Consider the following 13,839-nt stretch of genomic DNA (forward strand, 5'->3'; position numbering starts at 1 on the left):
GGAAGGCACGTCCACGACCCCCTCCTCCCATCTCCTCTTCGTTCTTCCCTCGTTTCCCTCTTTTACCACATCATGCCCTCGTCCCTCTTTTTTTTCGTCGTTTTCCCTGTCTCCTTTCTGTCCCTCTCCCTTTCTCTCATTTTGCTTCACTTTTGACCGACTGCTTCCCCAACGGAGTGTTTCTTGTTGAGCGGCATCTTGCCCGAGGCAAACACGTTCTTCCAACCAATTTGTCTTTGACACGAATCCCTCTCTCCTCACAGTTTTCGACATCGAAACGGCAGGCCACACACATCTTCGACACGTTTCTTTTGTTATCCGAACACAAGGGCCTCTTTATGTTATCGTCTTGACCATACCCGGTTGTCTCCAGCAGATCCGTGGACGTTCGGATCGCCTTGCACGACAAAAGTTTAAATCGAACGTCGCCCAAAGACCGAGAACCAACGGGTTCCGCGAATAAGAAAGTGCACGAAAAAGAAACCAACCAAGCGAGCAACACAACACCCACTCTTCAGTCGTCAGGTCCAACGTCACGCGGAAAATACCTCGCGTCGCAGGCTGGTCGACCAGGGGGTTTGCAGACGGAGCTTTTACGACGGTGATTGCTGTCAGCTTGTGCGCAGTGACTGGACGGGGAAAACGGGAATCCCACGGGGAACACGGCTGTTCGTTCCCTTTGGCCAGCGACCCTTCTCCCCTAGAGTTGCCATTGTGTTTCCTCAGCTGCATCCCTGGTCATACAGTTTTGTTCGGTTTGCCCTGCTGCATTGCTACGCTTCCAAAGTGCAACAACAGGGGCCGCCTGGCCATTCGCTGTACGCCACCGAGACAAGCTCATAATTACGTCGTACTTGAGCAATTCGAGTACAGTAGGGGCGCCACTAACACAGTACGTTCCGCAATGCATTAGCGCACGAACACATTCACCCCCTCTCCTCTCTTTTTCTGGCACCCACACACAACCCCTGTCAGCATGGCACATCAGCCCCATGCAACAACAGCCACGGCTGTCAGCTCCAGTAATACAAGCTCAAGGCCCGAATCCGCCGCCGCCAATCAGCCGTCGTCGTCTCCTCCACACCGGAGCTATTTTGGGTCGGCTGAGCCGTCTTCGTCAACAGCTGCTGGCCCTACTGCTGCTGCTGCAGTCTCAACAACAACACAATCAATACTCGACGACATCGACACGAGCAGCAAGGCCAATACGCCGCGCGCTCCACACTCGCACTCCTCCTCGTTTGAGGCCGACGACGAGCGATCCGCCACCGGTGGGCGACGCTCTTTTCCATCCACGGCCACAAACAGCATTCACGAAGGCGCCGCAGCGCAACGCCTCTACAGACACCGCGACAGCGACAGCAGCAGTGACTACCATCCTGGTGAGCCGTTTCGAATGGCGACTGGAGCAGGTGGCGGTGCCGGTGGTGCCGGTGGTGATGGTGGCGAGAATCCCCGACGGCCGCGGCGGCCGTCGCGGCCTTCACGCCGTCGCGGTCACAGACATGCCGGATCTGACGGCGTTGCGGCCTATGCCGGCGAAGACAACCGGCCGACGAGCAACAAGGAGATCTTGGGCTGGTACATGTATGCCTTTGCCTCGGAAACCTACGTAATATGCGGTATGTCCCAAGTTAGAGAGCCTCTACCACGTTTCCTCACGCTTCCTTTCGCCGTTCCCTCTAACGCTATCCCCCAGCAATCGCCTCTTTTATTCCCATCCTCCTCGAGAGCCTTGCCCGCGAAAATGGCGTCCTCCTCTCCGACCGCACAACCCCTTGCCAAGCGAGCAATGCACACCCCGCCTCCTCACTTGCGACGTCACGAATGTCCGCGCTTTTGGCTCGTGGCAGCGACGCAGCCGAATCCCAGTGCGTTATCTATGTCCTGGGGATGGAAATCAACACGGCCAGTTTTGCCATGTACACGTTCAGTGTCAGCGTCCTGCTTCAGGCCCTCATTGTTGTCAGCATTAGCTGCGCTGCCGATCACGGCAACTACCGCAAGACTCTGCTCCTTGCATTCGCCTGGACGGGCAGCATCTCTGTCATGCTCTACCTGGCCGTGTCCGCCAAGGTCTACATCTTTGGTGCCTTGCTGGCCATCATCTCCAACACCTCCTTTGGTGCCTCTTTTGTGCTGCTCAACTCGTTCTTGCCTCTGCTGGTGCGGCACCACCCGTCCCTTCTATTTGAGCCTGCCCACGACGATGACCGGCCGCGCCAGATCCTGCTAGTCGATGAAGAGCTGGAGGACCATGCCGCCAATGTTCACAATGATCCCCATGACGAACACGACGGCCACGACGACCACGACGACCACGACGACTCCATAGTCGGTGGAGATGATGCGTCGGCCGCTCTGCTGGGCAACGGCACATCCAGTGGTCCATCCCCGCTGCGGTCGTCTTCGTCTTCCGGCGGGCCTGAAAACACGGAGAACAAACGAACGCACGAAGAGCTGACATCGCTCGAGTTGTCACTTTCGACGCAAATTTCGTCCAAGGGCATCGGCATTGGCTACTGCGCCGCGCTCTTTGTCCAATGCATAGCCATCCTCATTGTCTTTAAAATGCACAACACGCTCTGGTCTCAACGTATTGTTCTCTTCTTCATTGGTTCCTGGTGGGCCTTCTTCACCATCCCGGCCGCCATGTGGCTGCGGCCCCGGCCCGGCCCCCCACTGCCGGACGCTGCCCTGAGCAGCATCCGTAATACGGACAGTCGTGCCTGGGCCCGGGTGCGGTCCTGGCTTGCCTATCTGGGGTATGCGTGGGCTTCGCTGTTCCGCACCATCCGCTTGGCCCGCCGCCTCATCGACATTGTCCTGTTCTTGGCGGGTTGGTTCCTCCTCTCGGACGCCATCGCCACGACCTCGTCGACGGCTGTGCTTTTCGCCAAGACCCAACTGCATATGGAGGTCTGGGCTCTCGGCCTCATCAATGTCATCAGCACCATCACGGGTGTCATCGGCGCCTTCTCCTGGGCCTTTGTCTCCCGCCGCCTGGGCCTGAAGCCCCTGCACACCATCCTCGCCTGCCTTGCGCTCTTTGAGCTCATTCCCATCTATGGGCTGGCCGGCTACCTGCCCTTTGTGCGCAGCTGGGGCGTCGGTGGGCTGCAGCAGCCGTGGGAAATGTACCCGCTCGCCGCCATCTATGGCTTGGTCCTGGGCGGCCTCAGCAGCTACTGCCGCTCGCTCTACGGCGAGCTGATCCCGCCCGGATCCGAAGCCGCGTTTTACGCTCTCTACGCCATCACCGACAAGGGCTCCAGCGTGTTCGGACCGGCCATTGTCGGTGCCATCATTGATGCCTCGGGCGAAATTCGCCCTGCCTTTTGGTTCCTGGCCTGCCTCGTCGGTCTGCCGGCGCCCCTGTTGTATTGCGTCAATGTCGAGCGCGGCAAGCGCGAGGGCGAGCGTCTGGCGGCCATCATAGAGGGATACAATAGTACTGGCAGCGGTGACGACGACGACAATGGCGACCACGATGAGCAGGACACCGACGGCAACCACACGCCGCGGGCGATTCTGGGCGACTACGAGGACGAAGACGATGTCGAGGCTAGGCGTTGAGAGCTCAAAAATGGACTATAAACCGAGCGTGGCTTCGGATATTTGGATATGCACCATGCAAATATCATACAAAATAATGTATTTTCCCTCACAACACAGTAGCAGTGTGCACGTCGTATTTGCTTGTCGCATCGTGATTATGTTTATTTTCTGGGGAGAATACCGTCGTCTCAATCACCGGCCTCGTCTCTTCGTCCGCGAGGCTCCGAAAACGGTCACGTGACATAATGTGTCTATACTTTTGGGGGCCGAAAGGCTTGTTACAAGGTATAACTTTCGACGAGACTTTTTTTTGTGGATGAAACTGTTTCTAATGTGCTCTCGCTGTATGTGCTGCTACATTGGAAGTGGTTGAAAGCACGGGCGAGGTGAAAATGCAAGCAATAAGAGTGCCGCATACATTGCAACATATAGGGAACTCAACATAATCTTCAGCTGGAACGTGATGACCATACCACGTACAATAATATAGTTTCTACGGTCTCACCTGGTATGCCCTTCTGCGCTGAGCCCGTCAATATATATCCATGAGAACCGTTTATTGCCTCGCATAGCCATTGCTTAGCAAAGCGTCGTGTGTCATATCAGCAAGGGAACTTGATCAACCCATTGTTTACGAAATACAGGATTCTATAAAAGGTGACTCCTCTTCCACAATCAGAGTAAGAAGTATGTCGTATGAGTTTATACCGTAATGGTACGTGCGATTGTAATGTGTGAATTACTCCTGGAAGTCTGTCACTCGATCGTCCATACCTTTGCTTTCTATACTGTCCGTCGCTGGCTATTTGTCCGTTGCCCATCACGTGAGTGTGTGGCAAATTGAATGGCAAGAGAAGCCTTGATGGGCGAAACACGAAATAGAAAAGCTCGGAGTGGGCTTCGCTCTATTAATTTCCTTTGGGCCTCTCCTTGTTCGCCTTCACGGTCTTGTCTTTCCCTCGCTCTTCTGAAGCGCTCGAGAACTATCATGATCTCCCTGCCGTTGTTCATCTGGCCGAGGCTATCAAATTATAATCCGTTTCAAAGTCAACCTTGATCGGATTTCCCTTTCTTTTGACATATCTTTATCGGTTGAAAATACGCTGAATGTCTCTCGCGGGGAATCTAAACGAGATTGTCGTCTTTTACAATCTGCTCTACTCGGAATAACGGTGCGCGCAGAAACACGCGATAAGCTTGACAAATCGACAAATCATTTCCAAAGCACGCGAAGCTCAGGAAACAGAGCTAGCACCGTGGCGTTCCAGCCTGACTCTGCCGCTTGCCGCGGCCTCCTTGCTCTACGCTCTCATCGTCCGTCACCGCTTCTTGCTATAATCTCGTCGGAGACGCCGTCGAGATCCGTAAAGTAGACAGTAACGATAGACCTCGATCTTTGCTTTGCGTTACCGTTCTCCTGCCCAGGATAGAATATAATCAATTGACAGCGGTTTCGTTCCCGGTTGTCTGCATATCCCTTCTCCTCCGTCTTCTCCATGACAAGAGTTAGCAAACCGCTTGATCCGTCTTGGCCCAGCCCAACTTCGTCCATCTAGCTCCCAACCTCCTCATTTTATGCTGCGCTCATTTCATTCGCAGTTGTGACCGAATCTGACAGAAGGGCGATCAGCTGCGATTCGTCAAATTATTTCTTCTCGAAGAGTCTATTATTTCTTGGGCCACCGGTTGGCCACCGGTTGGCCACACCGATTTTGTAATTATAGCCTTTCTTCTCGTTTTCCGCCTTTTGAGCTTACCCTCGTAGATACACGTATCTTTCTACACGCCCGCTCCCTCTCGTTTGCGCTTTCCCTGGTATATTGCGCACTGCCCACTCGCGTTCCTTCTGCCTTCCGTCTTTGGGTTTTGCCTTCGATCCCCCCTTTTCGCCGTATTTCATTTAGCTGACCGCCTCGGTCAACTTTCACGCGATCACTTTTTAACACGAAAGACCTCAATTGTACATCAGAAGCACTCATGATCGTGACTTTGCGATTTTATTTTCTTCGCCTAGCCCAGCCACAGGTAAGATACGACTCCGCCAGGAAACTTTCCTTACCTCCCCATGTTCCTTCCTTCTCGTGGCTTGGCTGCCAGTTGTTCCCACAATTTCCATCGCTCTTTCCTAGCCTATACGCTCCGCCAGAGGAGGAAAGCGCAACGGATGCAATGCTTCGTCTGCGTCAATCGCTCCTTCCACACCAGACGCCTATGTAAAACCCCACCTGCTTCCTTTTTTGTGTCTGATTACATATTGTGTTGCTCCTTCCCTCTTTGGCATCAAAACATTAGTGATTGCCTTTTGCGAAAACAGGCGATTTTGACACGTCGTCTTCTCGCGTCGTCCGCTTCTTTTTTCTTCCTCTTCTTTATTTTCCCACCTTGGTTCATCTTCTCCCCGACACACACAACTCCACGTCGCCACACAAACCAGTCCCGCGTCCAGCGCGCCGCGGAGAAAAGCACGATAAACTTGGCGCTAGAAACGCTCATCTCCCTCTTTTGCGCGCGGCCGAATGGCCGCCACGCCTCGAAAGCATTCCACTGTCCTTCGTTTTGTTTTCTGGCGTGTCTCTGTCTTCTAACAAAATAGCGTCATCTTTATTTACTTTGACTCTCATCGCTTATCATACACCACGCGGTGCATGCCCTCGTTGTTGACTACCAGTCCTGGCTGAGATTACTTTTGGCCACACATAACGCCACGAGTAGAAAAAGGTTGGGAGTCATTCAACGGCCATCACTCAAGATAGAAAAGAGGGGGCCGAAAAGAAGCTTGGACCTCCTTTTACCCTGTGCTTATTTTATTGGCTTTGTTTGGAGAAACCGTGGCCAAACAACACACACTCGACTCACAGAAGCGCTGGCCTATCCAGTCACCCCTACAGAAAATAGAAAACCACCCCCGTCTCCGCACCACCTTCAAGGACAGGAAACGAAGCGAGACAAGGCCAACTGACCGTGGCGGCCGAAACAACACAGGCGCAACAGTACCGTGCATAGAACGCAAGGGGTCCTAAGGAACCAAAACGCCAGGGACGCATCGGACGCAACAACGCAGAAAAGGTCGTAGGGAAACTCCCATTTCCCATCCCACACCTGCCATTCAGCCCGCCCATTCGCGCATCCCGGCGACACCAACCCGCTCTGTTGCATGCCCTTGCTCATTGATTTTGTCCTAAATTTTTTTTCTGGGACACTTCAACGCCTTCTCCTCTTCACCCATCAACCAAACCCCCGTCTGTTCCCGAGCGATCACTATCGCGCTTCAATTTTGATCGGATCAGAACAGCTATCAGCCTTACTAGCACGCTTATCCTTTTATTTTGTGTCCTTCCTTTTTCCTTTATATTTTTCCTAAGTTTTGCGCTGGTCCGTCGCTTGTCCTTTTGTCCACTTTCGTGCCTGCATGCTACTCTGCGACGACAAAAGCAACCACGACGAAACGCCTACGACCGCTTAAGACCAGTTAGCCCAACGCCAATCGCGCGCGCGAATTAAACCACTTCTCCATTCTTCCCGGAGAAATAGTGAGCAGCAAGCTTCGAGTGCTTCTCACACCATTTTGTTTGCCCCCTCCCTCACGTGGAACCGACTGTACCCAGCCTGCAGCGACCCGGTTGTGTTGCCTCTTGCGTCGAACTCGGGCATCGACTCGACCCATTTGTCGCCTCGCCTCGCCTCGCCTCTCTTTCGAAGTCAGACTCAACTTTCCCGGCAACGATCACGGCGCCTCCTCAGTGTAGCGACCCCATCGCGCTCACCTCCACACGGCCTTCCTCCGGAGGAGCTGCATTCCGTTTCGATCGCGGTTTTGCTCGGCGCTAATCGCAGACACTGTGGTCTAACGTTCGACGAGACTGCGCTTCTCTTTTCCCCCATCGTGACGCGACACTGCGTCCTCTCGAACGCAAATCTTTCTTTCTACACCCAAAGAGCTCCTCTGAGGGAGCCAAGATGACACAAACGTCTTCTTCCTCCAAGCGGCCCCGCGCGGAAACCACGGCCGACGATATCCGCGCCGAGTGTCCATTTACAGTCCGCGTCCTCGATCCACGCGAAAAGGAGCTGAAGACCAAGAGCAAGAAGCGGCGGAAGCGGGGACACAACAGTTCCGGCGGCAACCACCCGGATGACGATGATGGCAACCGAAGGATACTACAACAGTGCGCACCGTTCGAGCCGAAGGGCGAGTTCACCACCCACAGCAATATGGATGTTCACTACGTCGTGGAGCCGGCGAAGCAATGGGCCGACATGACTCGGTATAATAGCTTCGTCCTCAATGGCGTTAAGTACTACTGTGAGGGCTTCATCTACGTCGCAAACGAATCATCCCTCGAGCGCCAGAGATCCGGCGCCGCCACTGGTGCCGCTGCTGCCGGAGCCACCGGTGCCGCTGGTGCGGCCGGCGCTGGTGATGCTGGTGCACAAAACATCAGTCCGCGCAGGCGCTCAGAAGACGACTGGGTTGCGCGCATCCTCGAGATCCGTGCTAGCGACGAGCATCACGTGTATGCGCGAGTGTTTTGGATGTACTGGCCAGATGAGTTACCGCACGGCACACACTATGGAAAGCGCCAGGTCCAGGCACGGCAGCCATACCACGGCTCTTCGGAGCTGATTGCATCTAACCACAGTGCGTTCCTCCTCTTCCCTCTTTTGCTCTCTGCAACCGCTTTGGTGACCATTGATCGCCGGGGCTTGGAAACTAACAACAGCCACAGTGGACGTGATCAACGTCGTCAGCGTTACCTCCATGGCGCAAGTGAACCACCTCAACGAAGACAAGGACGACGATGTGCAGAGTGCGCTGTACTGGCGTCAGGCTCTGGATGTGCGCAGCATGGAGCTTTCAGTGAGGTTTCCCCCTCTCCAATGCCCGTTAACTCATGGCAGAGGCTACCTTTGTCAACAATACCATACTAACAGACGTCTCCGCTCCTCCAGTCTATCGAAACCGTTTGCGATTGCAACCAACCCGCGAATCCGGATAAGATGCTTGTCGGCTGTGGCGACGATAACTGTGCGAAATGGATCCACGAAGAATGCTTGAAACACTACGCGCTCATGCGCGTTTACGAACGGTTAGGGCACGACAAGCCACATATCGCGGTGAAACCCGCGCTGGCGGACGTCGTGAAGTCCGAAACGGGTACAGATGATGTCAAGGAGCCGCTGAGCCCGCGTGAATCCGGGGGCGCAGCGTCTGCCCAACATTCCATCGATGTGAAGGCGGACACGGTCGAGGTCCAGGGCGCTAGCGAAGACGAGACAGACAAAGTCGCCAGCGCTGGTGCACGGCCGAATGGGCACAGCGGGGACGGCACAGAGGCGAAGGACGTGGCTGTACGCAGCAAGGCCAAGGATGATGCGGTGGCAGGTCCGAGCGGCACACCGCCGCTAAAGCGGGAAGTGACGCCGTCTGAGTCGGAAGCAGGCGGCCTGCAATCGGCGAAAAAGGGTGCCTCCAACGGGCTGGCCACACCCACGCCCGCAGCGTCGGCGTCTAGGGCACGGAAGTCACCCGCCGGAGCTGGCGTGGCCATGGCTTCCGGTGGTGGCAAGAAAGCGGCTGGCCGCGCATTCCCGACCCTGCAGTCGTTTGGCCACAAGAAGAAGCCTTACGACAAGCTGTTTGAGGCGAGCCTGTTGCTGACGCCGCTGGACTCGACGGCACCGACGATGATTGAGATCCGTGACCTGCGCCGAAAGGTGGAGGGCGGCGAGAAGGAGTGGTTGGAGCCGGCAGAGTGCCCGGTGTGTGGGTCGGCAATTCGATAGGACGACATCGCCACCCCCAGTGAAGGTGAAGGTGAGAGTGAGAATGAAGACGAAGACACAGACGCAGGTACACAGGACATTGTTGTGCAGGCGGAGTGAGGCAGGACGAACGGACGAACGGACGAACGGACGAAAGAGAACACTGCTTTCCAGTCACCTTCACATACGACCTTTGTTTACTTACACGGTTTCTCCCAATGGCCCACAGCTGACGATTCCCTTATTTTTTTCTCGTTTATATGCGAGCCCCCTTTGCATGTGCTTCTTTTCTTTCCTGTTTTGCATCTGTACCTTTTACTCCTCCAGAAGTCATGAAATAGTGTAAAAAGTTCTTTGATGTACTTTCCCAATTGTTTTTGTTTCCTTTGCCATTTGCTCTTCTTCGCGGCGGAAGGCTTGCGTCTCTTTGTGCCTTTGTTTTATCATTCTGTGTCCACCATTTCGTTTCTTTGCATTTCCATGCGTACCTATTTGTGAATTAATTTCTTAACCTGGCAACTTTTCTTGTCCTCTTCAAGCACCACGAAGTATCCGTGTTTTTTTTATTTCTTTATCATTGTTGGTAATCTGTTACATTTTGCTACTTTGCACCTTGTTTTATCTACTACTACTTGGCCATATATATACACGCCTTTATTTAAGTACCTCCCCGTTTGTCACTTCTGTGCGGGACACGCACACGCGTACAGAATATCTTGTCAAGGACGAAATATTCAAAAGGATAGGGCCAGCCCAACCTCACGACTTTCCTAGCTGTGATTCTTTTGCTGATTTATTATTTTTCACTGTTTGTTTTTGAACCGAGACGCAAGCACGGTCAGCATTCATATATTCTTACAGTTTTTTCAGTTTTCAACTTCGTGACTATCGTACACATCTGCTCCATAGTATTTTGTACCGAGATGATTTCGCTTTCAAAGGATCGCCGTCTTATGCTGTCGCCTTCGCCTTACTACTGCCGGCCATCGCGGCGCCGTCCCCTTTGACGCGCCGCAGAATATAGATCCGCGGCGCCATGCGCGGACCGGCCCACCACCCACCCGTCAGAGACCGCACCGCCTGGCGCAGGCGTGCTACAGTGGCGCCGTGCCCGACAACGGTCGGCCGCGTGCCTTCCTCGTCGTCGTCGTCGTCGCGCGAGCTCGCCTGGCCGGGACGCTGCACCTCGATGCCGGCATAGCCCTCGACGACAGCGACGGTGTCCCATTGGGACTGTGGCTGGCCGCTGGCGCTGCCGGCCGCGGTTGTCACGACGGCCTTGGGGTCTTCCACGAGGACGTAGTCAAACTGCGTCCAAAAGGCCGGGTCGCGGAGCACGGCAGGATCCTCGGTCTTGTCGACAAGCAGCTGGGGCGGTTGTCCTGGGCCAGCAACGGCCGTCGGCTTCTTGCCGGCAGCGGGCAGGAGGCGGTCAGCGTTGGGGTCAAAGGGGTCGAGGTTGGCCGCCAGAGCGGCACGGGCCAGAGCAACGTGTCGCTGCTCTTCCGCGAAGCGGTGGCTGAGGAGTGTGGCGCCCATGGCGGAGCCGAATAGCGTGACGCCAGTCATGCAGGCCAGCACATCAGCGTGTGCCGACACGACAAAGGGCGTGTCTGCAGGGCTTGCCGGAGCAGCAGCAGCAACCGCATCAGCCGTGGCTAGGCCGCGCAGGGCCGCCAGAGCCTCACCGCCAGGGTAGTTGAGCGCCGAGACGAGCAGCATGGCCGTGCTGGCGGCAAAGGCGATGGGGATGGACAGCACCAGTGCGTACCAGGTGAGCCTGGACAGGACAGCCGGTCCACCGGCAGCAGGCTTGCGGTCGCTGGCGTTCTGGGACGCGGTGCTGGCATCGCGTTCTTGTTCTTGGTGGCGGAGGACACTCACACTCTTGGTGAGCTGGTCGGCGCCCAGGGCGGCCGCCGCCGTCAATGGCGGCACGACGTACAGGACAAAACGCGCCTCCTTGTGCGGCTGCAGCGAGTACACGGCGACAAAAAGCAGGCTGGGCCAGACGAGCAGAGACGCCGGGCCCGCTGTCGCGGGGCGCCGCAGCGCCATGGGGATCAAGACAACGTAGACGAGCGGGTTGAGCAGCAGGCGTGGCAGGGCCGACGTAAAGTAGTAGTGCCAGGGGCTGGTGCCCCACGCGCTGGCCTGGCCGTGGACGACGTTGAACAGGAAGCCGTGCAGCTCGGGCCAGTAGGGCACGGGCGGGAACGTCTGCCAGAAGTACGAGTCGATGGGGACGGACAGCGCCAGGGCGACGGCGACGGCGACGGCGATGGTGCGCACGATGCGCTCGGCCGTGGCCAGCGGGGCCACGACGAGGTACGCGGCTACGGCCGCCAGCAAGATGGCCACCTCGGCGCGGAACACGACGCCGGCGTACGACAGCAGACAGAGCGCGACGCGGATGCGGCCGCCGGCGCGTATGTCGGCGCGGCGGGTGGCGCGGGCGCCCTGGGGCGACAGCAGGAACGAAAAGGCATAGGTCGTCAGGAAAAAGGCAAACGTGTTGGGCAGCGTGCGCGACGCGTAGAAGAGGACGTGGAACTGGCTGGCCTGCAGCAGCACGTACCAGCGCGCCGCGGACGGGCCGCAGGCGGCACCCAGCGACCGCGACAGCGCCACCATGGCCGCCGCATTGGCCAGGCCCAGAACGCCGCGGACGGCCGTCTGGGCGGCGGGACCGCCCATGAGCGCGCCGACGGAGTTGGCCAATTGGATCACGGGCTGGCCAATGCCGGCAAGCAGCACGGCGCCGACAAAGGTGCGCGGTACGGCGCCGGGAAAGGTAAAGTGGTCGTAGCGCTGTTCGAGGCGCAGACCGGCGCCGCGGCCAACGGGCGTGCCGTAGACGAGGACGTCATGGGCGGCCTGGATGTTGAAGGACTCTTCGACCTTGGTGTAGGGGGCGACGACGAGGTGGACGACGACGAGCACCGGGATGAGGAGCGTGAGGAAGGTGTCTGGCGCGGAACGTGGCTGTTAGCAACAAGGACAGACGAGTGCGCGTGGGCGGCCGGGTGGGAGCTCGCGCTTGCGATGGGAGCGTGGAGTCTCGTGTCCTGTGTTCTCACCTATGTTTTTCATGTTAGCTGTCGTTTCGCGATGCTTCCCCGCGAATGCTGTATAGGGACGAAGGCGGGGAAAGGGAAAGAACAGAAACAACAAGACAACCAAAAGGGGAAGGGAGCAGAGAATAGAAAAGGAAGGCACGAGGGGGAGGTCGATGCCAGAAATGCAGCACAGGGAAGGCGAGACCCGCAGGTTCACCGTCCCCTTGCCTGCCCAAACCGTCACCAAACTTGTCTTACACGGGAAGGTGCTCCAGGTGCTCCAGCAGGCGTTTGGGGAGCACCTGGCCAATCACAGCGGGGTAGCCAAGTACAGCATTCGTACAGTACACGAATAGTGCCCATTCGCACGGCCTAGGCTCTTTCCAGCTGCTGTGTGTCCTTTTGCCAGCTGACAGCAGGCAGCCAGAGACAATGCTGCGGCTGTGGAGCTGTCAGTTGGCCAACTAAGCTCGACCCGCGTTTTGTTGCTTTCTTTCTTTCTTCCTCCTTTCCACATCGGCGACGACGAGGACGACAAAAGACGACGAGACACGACCGTCCACCACAATCCACAAAGGCGACTCCATCGCACCCTGCTGATGCTGGGACTGATGATGAAATAGGCGAATAGGCGAATAGGTGAATTCCCGACGAGCCCTTGACGACACAGCTTGCGACGTCCTCCTTTCCACGCGACATCTCCCACCTCCACCCAAAAAACAGCCACGGCCTTCTGCACCGTCTGGCCCTCCTTGCGAGGCGCACATCCCCCCCTTGTTATCCACCATGTATCTCTTGGGCGGGTTTCTTTATGGTACGCCTGGCCTGCTTGCGCGGTCTTGCTTCTTGCATCTTGCATCCTGGATCTTGCATCGTGGGCTGCGCCCTCGGCTAACAAAATCGACCGACAGTGTCCGTCCTCCTCATCAACGCCATCGCCATCTTGTCCGAAGACCGCTTCCTCGCGCGCATCGGTCTGTCGCCCGCGACCTATGATCCGGCGTTTGGCCAGCCCGGCGGCGGCGGTGTCGGCGGCGGCGATGCCAGCATCAAGGCCAAGATCATTAACTTGATTGCCAGCGTGCGCACGCTGATGCGGAGTATGTTGTCATGGTTCCCCCTTCCCCTCGCGACGATGCCATTTGATGCCCTTTCCTAACAACACACCAGTACCTTTGATTGTCATCAATACGCTGCTCATAGTGTACGAGCTGGTCCTTGGTTAGACTGGGAGGAGGAGAGCATGGCGGGTGTTGCGGATGTGGATGTGCGGGTCAGAAGGTGAGAATGGAGACCCGACGGGGCGGACGATGGCACTGACCAAGGTCGGGCGAGAGGAAACCCAATTGGGACAAGGAAAAGGAGTGGCCGGTGGCTGGACTGGCTGGGAAGAGTATAGTCAGGGAGGGAGCGACGTCGGAGCCGTTGTTCCCATGACGCTTCTGGGAACGGGCAGCCA

At 56.7% G+C, this 13,839-nt stretch overlaps 4 protein-coding genes across 4 annotated transcripts; 3 read left to right on the top strand and 1 right to left on the bottom strand.

Annotated features, from left to right (window-relative positions):
- Nucleotides 1-976: 976 nt before the first annotated feature.
- Nucleotides 977-3,576, top strand: SPSK_08560 (MFS transporter, UMF1 family; the record flags this gene model as incomplete). Its single annotated transcript, XM_016735153.1, has 2 exons — nt 977-1,622; nt 1,700-3,576. The coding sequence occupies 2 exons, from the start codon at nt 977-979 to the stop codon at nt 3,574-3,576; spliced, it is 2,523 nt and encodes an 840-aa protein (XP_016588460.1).
- A 3,939-nt stretch (nt 3,577-7,515) lies between these two features.
- On the top strand, nt 7,516-9,441 carry SPSK_08844 (uncharacterized protein; the record flags this gene model as incomplete). Its single annotated transcript, XM_016735430.1, has 4 exons — nt 7,516-8,197; nt 8,286-8,416; nt 8,491-9,318; nt 9,343-9,441. 4 exons carry the CDS (start codon nt 7,516-7,518, stop codon nt 9,439-9,441), a joined length of 1,740 nt encoding a protein of 579 aa, XP_016588461.1.
- An 831-nt stretch (nt 9,442-10,272) lies between these two features.
- Nucleotides 10,273-12,414, bottom strand: SPSK_08732 (alpha-1,6-mannosyltransferase; the record flags this gene model as incomplete). Its single annotated transcript, XM_016735320.1, has 2 exons — nt 10,273-12,306; nt 12,328-12,414. The coding sequence occupies 2 exons, from the start codon at nt 12,412-12,414 to the stop codon at nt 10,273-10,275; spliced, it is 2,121 nt and encodes a 706-aa protein (XP_016588462.1).
- Nucleotides 12,415-13,166: 752 nt separating this feature from the next.
- SPSK_09988 (protein transport protein YOS1) lies at nt 13,167-13,606 on the top strand (the record flags this gene model as incomplete). Its single annotated transcript, XM_016736553.1, has 3 exons — nt 13,167-13,194; nt 13,292-13,480; nt 13,551-13,606. The coding sequence occupies 3 exons, from the start codon at nt 13,167-13,169 to the stop codon at nt 13,604-13,606; spliced, it is 273 nt and encodes a 90-aa protein (XP_016588463.1).
- Between the last annotated feature and the right edge of the window lie 233 nt (nt 13,607-13,839).

Source organism: Sporothrix schenckii (assembly GCF_000961545.1).
Source record: "Sporothrix schenckii 1099-18 chromosome Unknown Cont44, whole genome shotgun sequence".
NCBI lineage: Eukaryota > Fungi > Ascomycota > Sordariomycetes > Ophiostomatales > Ophiostomataceae > Sporothrix > Sporothrix schenckii.